This window comes from Nicotiana tomentosiformis, chromosome 1, assembly GCF_000390325.3.
Source record: "Nicotiana tomentosiformis chromosome 1, ASM39032v3, whole genome shotgun sequence".
Classification (NCBI taxonomy): Eukaryota; Viridiplantae; Streptophyta; class Magnoliopsida; order Solanales; family Solanaceae; genus Nicotiana; species Nicotiana tomentosiformis.
Genome location: NC_090812.1, coordinates 55,835,528 through 55,844,454, shown reverse-complemented (window position 1 = coordinate 55,844,454; position 8,927 = coordinate 55,835,528). Strand labels below are relative to the sequence as shown.

General features: G+C 38.1%; 1 protein-coding gene across 1 annotated transcript; it reads right to left on the bottom strand.

Moving 5' to 3' along the window:
- Positions 1–201: 201 nt before the first annotated feature.
- On the bottom strand, positions 202–5,934 carry LOC104103573 (Golgi SNAP receptor complex member 1-2). Its single transcript, XM_009611489.4, has 6 exons — positions 5,595–5,934; positions 2,371–2,567; positions 1,509–1,598; positions 1,360–1,428; positions 558–687; positions 202–472 (listed from the first exon to the last, which is right to left on the bottom strand). Exons 1-6 carry the CDS (start codon positions 5,734–5,736, stop codon positions 375–377), a joined length of 726 nt encoding a protein of 241 aa, XP_009609784.1. The 5' UTR covers positions 5,737–5,934; the 3' UTR covers positions 202–374.
- Between the last annotated feature and the right edge of the window lie 2,993 nt (positions 5,935–8,927).

The window sequence follows — 8,927 nt, the reverse complement described above, 5'->3', positions numbered from 1 at the left end:
CTACTAGAATAACTCATGTACAAAATATGACCTTAATTTGAAGAATGAGGCAGCCTATTGTTATGAGCATAGCACAGCCGTAGAAGCTATAAATTTGATCATGAATTTAATGTTAAATAATCCTAACACCAAACGTAGCAGCCTGAACCTATCACATTAAGAAACTTTCTAGCAGTAGTTGGTAAATATTTGAAGTTGGAATAAGAGAGAACAAAAGTAATATATTGTTATAAAAGCAAGTTAGAAGAAAACAGAAAGGCTTTTTAATCACGAGCTCAAGATTATCGCTTTTGGGGAAATAGCAGTGACTACAAGCGCAAAATTCCTTAGAAAACATTATCTTCTGAACTTTCTTGTATCAACAAATATATCTATTACTTAGAAAGCCAATAGATAATAAGAAACAAAGTGCAAGCAGCAATGACTGCAGATAGAATGAGTGTATCCCTTGATTTCTTCCTTCTGATTGAACCTGCAAAGATCAGCAATGATGTAAGCAGCATATTATTTTTAACTAAGCAATTTGATAGCAGAAATGGTCCCCAAAATAGTAGTACCAATTAGCCCACGAATGATAGGAAACTTGTCACCCAATTGTTTCACTTTTCCTTGAACATCACCAAATAAAGCTCTTTGAGAACCCAAGGCAGCCCTGGTTGTTTGAGCTTGGTTAATCACGTCATCAATCTGCACAGAAGGATCAACATGTTTGAGAGGAAGTACTTGCGTCTTTTTTGGGCACATGAGGTCCTAGATTCTGTTAAATAGTAAGTCATGATTATTAGTGATCAAAAAGTTTTGTGACTTATGAGGGTTGGCAGATCATAACTCGGAAAAGCTCTTAAAAGCAGCATGGCCGGAGCAGATTGAAAAGATGATGAGCAACTACAGAGGGGAAACGATTTGGAATTCCTAGAACAAGCAACAGGATCGTATATGTTTGCAGAATGCTGTCACACTCTCATTTCGTATCCAGATAATCTTATCATGGAAACCCAGATCGACACTTATAGAGCTAAAACAGGGTTTGGGGGTTTTGTTGGGGGGGGGGGGGGGAAGTTAGAGTCTTCAATCTTTAAATTAATATTCTTCCCAATAACACAAATAAATTTTAATTTCAATAACAGCTATTAGCTGAGGGACAAGAGGTCAACATGTCCACCAAATTTAATTGCTCTTAGGCACTTGCGACTTCAGAGCTTGTTTTCACGTTTTGCCTTTAATAACACTGTATGGAAAGATGTCTTTGAGGTTTAGTTGTCACTACAATACTCCATACCAAGACCATCATAGAGTAACAAAAGATAGTAAACTCTGTACAGAGAATAATCAGTCGGTAAAAAGAGCACTTAATCTTACATGAGATATGCTTCCATGTATAGCAGCTCTCTCCCGCAGTATCTGCATCTTGGGGGAACTCCCTGATGCCTGAATATACACAAATAATAGCTTAACATGCAATTGAAACTATAGCATCTAAAAAATATTTAATAATGAATTTTTCCTACCTTATACTCACTGATATCATCTCTTACAGAACTAAGAAGTTCAGCATGTTCCCTCATTGAGCTAATATTTCCCTTAATACGCCTAAACTCCTGAGACAAGATCATAGTGTCAGTTTGAAAACAATGACTTGGCATAGCTAACAAGAAACGCCAACTACCCAGATAACATGCATCCCGAATAATAGCAGTTCAACATCCTCGTATAACCCAAACTTCCATTGCTAAATTTTGAGGGAATCTGACCCTCCTTAGGCTCTACTAAGCAATCTATTCTTATATGGACAATAATAGAAGTACTTTAATCAATGAGTATTACTTCCAATTACTCCCACAAGATAGTTGGTATATTAACGACCCTCATCAACTAACCCTTCTAAGAAGCATGAACTGATAGCTAATCTTACAATCATCAGAAGACTTTGCTTTCTATACAAATCAAAACTTCCAAGAGCTTAAGTAAATTCTCGCAGTTAACATGGGTCAGTAGCTAAATCTGCAGCCGAGCCAAGGAAAACAATAAAACAAATTGATTATAGTTTGTGTATTATTTCAAATATTCATTCTTAACGCATGTTGTTAGTTCTTAGTTCCAAAAACGGATTACAGTAGCAACATGGGCAATGGAGTGATTTTCGGAAACTGCTCATGAGTGCTTAGAGATACTGACTCATATCAGTTGGGTATCAACATGGCAGGAGACAATGCAGCATTGTAACCAAAACTGCTGATGCATACCTTTTTGTTTTTCCCATTTCAGAAAGTTACAAATGTTAAATCCTTTATCAAGTATCAGTGACTATAGTTGAAAATTTGCAAAAAATAAAATGTATCAGTGACTATAGTAAACATGTTGGTTAGTAACCTGGGTAAATTCATGAAGTATGTCCCTATGCCTTGCCAGCTTCTGTGTAACAGAAGTGATAGGTGCAGCAGAAGCCGCACATCTGCTCATAGAATCATTTACATCCAGTAACTTCTCAAGTAATGACTGAATCTCCATTTCCATAGACTTCCAGGACCTGCTGGATCCTAGAGTTGGTGAACCAGCTTCTACATACCCTGAACCAATAAAAACAAATATCAGAAACCATAGCTAAGTTGTTCACAAGCTCCAAAATTCAGAAACAGGCCACATTTGCTTCGTTCTTCAAGCATCTTGTCAAAATTACAAGTTTAGCTGCAGATCATTAACTTACAAAAAGAGAAATAACCTTCTAAAAATTGGTCCATTTTTTCTTTACCATGAAATGGAAAAGAGCATTAAGTCGTAGTGATGATCCTATGTTTACATTAGGCAATGTGTTGCTAGGAGTCCGTTTAATCTGTTTAGAGATTTGTATGTCAGTTGGCAAAGTAGAGAATTTCTAGTGTTAGACCCCAAATTATTGTATACAGGAATCAACTGGCCCAAATAGAGTGATACAGATAGTGAGGATTCATTGATAAGTAAAATTACTCTTGTTCGGCCTTTGATAAATACATTTACTCTTGTTTATTAGCAAAGCTCATAACCAAACAAACCCACAGATCGCATATCTAAGATTTGGGGGGTAATAAGTAGTGTTGACCCTTTTAGGTCTACATGGACAAAGATATGCAACAAACAAACATATAGGAAGTTTCCTCCTGGTCTGGACCAAAATTAGAGTAATGATTTCTGCAATTGCAATTTGCACAAATGATCTTTTTGCATTAGATTTGATTGTCTCATAATTTCAACTCTGCATATCGAAGATGTTCCCGAGGCTATGTTGTCTTTCCCCAGGCTATGTTGTAAAAATCGAAGATTTTATACACGTTAACTTCAACCTATTTCTAGTAAACAATTGTCAGCAATTACTGAGTGGGATAAAACTGTTCTTTGCTTTTAGCAGTTTCAAGGATAAGGAACTGCGATCATCTTTTGAATATGAATTAGAAAGAAAAAAAGATGATGAAAAATGAAAACGGGGATATGACCAGATCAAAACGTGGAGAATAAACCTATATGGGAAGAATACCAAGACATTTCCACAGCAAAGCATGCATTACATTGTATACTTTTTTATTATGAAGATCAAAAGGTGGCAAACATCCTTTTTTAGCTTCTATACCGGTTAATACCTCTATCCCAATAAACTTGACCTCATTTGACATGATCAGTCAAATTAGTTAGTAATACTAAAACGTTTGAACAGATTAAGTTTGGAAGAGAAGTATGGAGAACTTTTTCATCTACAAAGGAGGTCAAATTATCGGCGAACCACGAAAGAATGTAAGTTTTATTTGGGGGGAGGGAGGATAATGGAAATTGGCACCCACAGAAAGCTAGTCTGCAAAAGGACAACAAGGCCATCAAAAACAGAGTTATGAACTTAAGGTTGCACAATAGAAGTCTTATGTTCAAATGGTTGTGGAGATCCAAGATGGAATAGACGAACTATGGAAAAAGGTAACATGGCAAAATGTAAAATGGACAGCCAATGGTGCACCAAGGATGTTATAACACCATTTGGGTTAGCAGTTTGGAAGCAGATGAGGAAGCTGGATGTATTTGAAGGAATCATAAAAACCCAGGTGGGAAATGAGAGGAAAACAAGGATGCTGCAAGTCAAATGGCTGGAAAACCGACCTCTTAAGGAACTTATCCAGATCTATACAATCTGTTCAACACCAACTAATGCAGCATAGCTGACTGCTTGAAAGGCAGCAACTGGAATCTTCACTCTAGAAGGAACTTACAAGTCTAGGAACTGGGAAGTGTGAGCATACCTATTACTGACTGGGGGACCTGGTAGTGGTAACGAACAGGTCAGTTTCTCCATAGTGGATGGCAAAGAAGGATGGAATTTTCTTATTTTAAATCAAGAAAACCAGCACAAGAAGGAGCGAACGTGGCCTTGGAAGTTGATTATGAAAAACTTATGCACCAGCAGAAGTGGCTGGATTTGGATGGCTAGCACTCAACGAGGCCTGTCTCACACATGAATCCAAAGCAGGGGTACAGAAATCATGCAGTGTATGTTACTTTTGCAAATTAGACAGACATCTCCTGCATTTCCGGTTCATATGGGCAATCTGGCGTATGTTCTTGGCCTAATTGGAGAGTTGAGTGATGCAAGGGTATTTGAAAGGTGCCATGACCAGTTGCAATGGACAGAGAAGAAGAAGCTATGGATAAACATTCCACTTTGTATATTTTCTGGCAGATGGATAGACAAGGAACCACGGATGTTTTGAGAAAAGGCTTTTATCTTCATCATTTTAAAGTTGAACTGTTTACAAAAACTTATATTTTCAGTACAACAGGAAAACTGTAGATGGATCTGGAGTTCATGGATTCATTACATGGATGAAGTACTGAATTTCACAAGCACCTTAATTGACAGTACATACTTAGCACTACATTCAATAGTAAGTCTTACTTTTCTTATCAAAAAAATTTAAGCTGGTTATTCATTTCCCTCAATTAGCCGAAGTTGCAGTAGCAACTTCTTTGTCTCAAATAATCACACATTTAGCCATAAATTAAACTTCAATTAACGAAATTGAAAAGGCAAAACGGAGGATCCCCAAAATTGATCCAAACCAGAAACTCAACTCATAAACAACAACATAGAGTAAGAACAAAGTATGATACAACGAATCAAGATATAATGAAAGTATCATACTCTTTCTCAAATAAGTCCTACACACAAACAAACAAAAAAGCAACAGATTGATACATTGAATCAAGCTAAAAGCTTTACGTTTTCTGGACCAAGATCCACTTACAATTTGATAGTATGAATCAAATAGAAACTTTACACTCTCTCTCAACCAAAACCCATCAATATTTTGAAACAATGAATCAACACATAAACTTCACCACTTTCTTAACCAAATCCTATAAACATTTTTCACTCAAAAGCAAAACTTTGCACTTTCTGGACCAAAACCATCAGCATTTTGATACAATGAATCAAGATAGAAACTTTACACTTACTAACCCAAAACCCATTAACATTTTAACACAATTAATCAGTTAATATTTTCCTATCAAATTAGGAATTGTAGTTCAAATATTCAATTGGGTATAAAAGATTTAAGTGAAAAACTGGAGAGTACCTCCTTGGGTGAGCCTTGCACCAAGCTTAGCATAAGAAGAAAGCTTAACATCAAGATCCCCTTCGATCTTGCGAGCGTCTTTCCGCAATTCTTCCCACCCTGATTCTTGCAGCAGTATCTCCATACTCGGATCCTTTGACATTCGGATCTGATTCCAATCCGACCCGATCAATCTTTCTACCAAATTTTCTATCAATTGGGGATTGTGATCTGACAGTTATTACAGTTGAGGGGTTTATGGTTTTGGATTTTGCTGCAGAAGCCACGATTCACTTTTTCTCCTATGCTTTTACACTGCCTGGTTTTTCGTCTGCTTGCTTCTGAAAGCCAAGGGAGGGACAAAATAGTCAATTCCTAAGTATTATTACTTATATATCCATTTGAATTTCTTTTTTTTTTCTTTTGAATTTGAATATGCACTATTGTAGAAGAGGTGTCAAATGGGCGGGTTGGCCCGATTTTGGACGGGTCAAAATGGGTTGAGTCTATAAATGGGCGGGTCAAGTTACTTGGGCTGAGATGAGTTAAGTCAAGATCTCTAAAATTAGGGTTATAGCCCAACCCGCCCAACTCTTACCAAGCATTTAATTAATATGTATTATTTTCTTATGAATTGTATAATTACTAAATAATTTTTTTTGTTATGGTCATATATAACATATCAAAAAAAATAATTATTTCTAAGATATTTTGGCAAAGTTACTCATGGACCAATTATGGCTAAAAATCAGCTCAACTTTAAATGGGTTGAGATGGGATGTGTCAAGATGGATTGAGTTTAATAAATGTAAAAATTGCATGGGGCACCCTATTTGGTCGCCCCTTTTTAACCTGTATCCGCTTTATTTTTAACCCTATTTTGTTTGCATCCGTACCCTTTTTTTTTTGTTAAAAGCCTTTTAAAAAGATGATTTTGCCCTTCTTTATTAAAAGACTACTTTCTCTCCAAATATACGCCATTCTACTGTCTCTGTCTCTCTTCTCCCGTTCTTCGTGTTTTTTGATTTGTTTCTCTCTGAAATCAAACGGTTTTCGATTCTTCTTGATTTTTCAACTGTTTGTTCCCCAATAACATTACGTTTAATCACAAGTACATTGCATTAACTTTCTGGGTTTTATTTTAGTATTGTTTTTACGATTTAATTTCTGGATTTTTTTGTTTATAGTCATCTTAGTTGAATCGTTTTCCTTTTTTTTTTTAATGATAAAATAGTTTCCTAGGGTTTACTTTGATTAGTGCATTAGTTTTCTAGGTTTTACTTTTACGATTGTGTTTTTAGGTTTTTTGAACGTGTGTTTGTATTTTTTGATGATAATTCTATAAATTCTTCGGTGATTTTTGGATACTTTGATATTTTTAATAATTTTGAGAGTAAAATAGATACAACAACAACAACCCAGTAAAATTCCACTAATGGGGTCTGGGGAGGGTAGTGTGTACGCAGACTTTACCCCTACCCCGAATGAGTAGAGAGGCTATTTTCGAAAGACCCTCGGCTCAAAAAAATAAAAAGACAAAATGACAAAAAGGAGACAATATTAGTATCACAACAACAATCATAGGATAAATAGGAACACCATGAAATCCAAAAGAAAGATGCAAAGCAAAGGGAGACAATATTAGTAAATATTAGTATCACCACAACAATCATAAGAAAAATAGGAACACCATGAAATCTAGAAGAAAGATGCAAAGCAAAAGCGATAGCTAATAAATAGGACATGCACTGAAAAGCGAAATAGTAAGCCACAACATTGCCAATAGCTATCTTAGACAAAAACCCTACATGGCTAGTCCCACAATGGTACGAAGTAAGGCACGACCCAACTACCTCCTAACCTACAACCCTAATACTCGACCTCCACATCTTCCTATCAAGTGTCATGTCCTCGGAAATCTGGAGCCTCGCCATATCCTGCCTGATCACCTCTCCCCAATACTTCTTAGGTCGCCCTCTACCTCTTCTTGTGCCATCCACAACCAGCTGCTTACACCTTTGTACCGGAGCATCTGGACTTCTCTTCTGAACATGTACGAACTATCTAAGCCTCGCTTCCCGCATCTTTTCATCAATGGGAGCCACATGCACCTTCTCCCGGATATCATTATTCCTAATCTTATCTATCTTAGTGTGCCCGCACATCCACCACAACATCCTCATTTCTGCTACTTTCATCTTCTGGATATGTGAGTTCTTAACGGGCCAACACTCAGCCCCATACATCATGGCCGATCTAACCACCGCTTTATAAAACTTACCTTTGAGTATCGGTGGCACTCTCTTGTCACACAGGACTCCAGATGCTAACCTCCACTTCATCCATCCTACCCCAATACGGTGTGTGACATCCTCGTCGATCTCCCCTACCCCTTGGATAACCGAACCAAGGTACTTGAAGCTGCCTCTACTCGGGATGACCTGCGAATCAAGCCTCACATCCACGCCCTCTTCCCCTGGCTCAGCGCTGAACTTACACTCCAGGTATTCCGTCTTCGTCCTGCTCAGCTTGAAACCCTTAGACTCAAGAGCCTGTCTCCAAACCTCCAGCCTCTCGTTAACACCGGCTCGTGACTCATCAATCAGAACTATGTCATCGGCGAATAGCATGCACCATGGCACATCCCCTTGAATATGGTGTGTTAACGCGTCCATCACCAGGGCGAATAAGAATGGACTGAGCGCAGAACCTTGGTGTAACCCCATTACAACCGAAAAATGCTCAGAGTCACCTCCTACTGTCCTAACCCGAGTCTTAGCCCCATCATACATGTCCTTAATCGCCATAATATAGGGAACCGACACACCTTTTGCCTCCAGGCATCTCCATAGAATTTCTCTAGGAACCTTGTCATACGCTTTCTCTAGGTCAATAAACACCATGTGCAGATCCTTCTTCCTCTCTCTGTATAGTGGTGTATAGCTTCTGTAGTCGAACGACTCGGCATGAACCCGAACTGGTTGTCGGATACAGACACTGTCATCCTCACCCTCGCTTCAACCACCCTCTCCCACACTTTCATGGTATGACTCAATAATTTGATACCCCTATAATTGTTACAACTCTGGATATCATCTTTGTTCTTATACAATGGAACCACCATACTACACCTCCACTCATCCGGCATCCTCTTCCCCTTAAAAATAATATTAAACAACCTAGTCAACCACTCCAAACCTGCTCTCCCCACACACTTCCAAAAATTCCACCGGAATCTCGTCTGGCCCGGTCGCTCTGCCCCTACTCATCTTACGCATAGCTCTCACGACCTCCTCAACCTCGATACACCTGCAGTACCCAAAGTCACGGTGACTCTCGGAATGCTCCAATTAG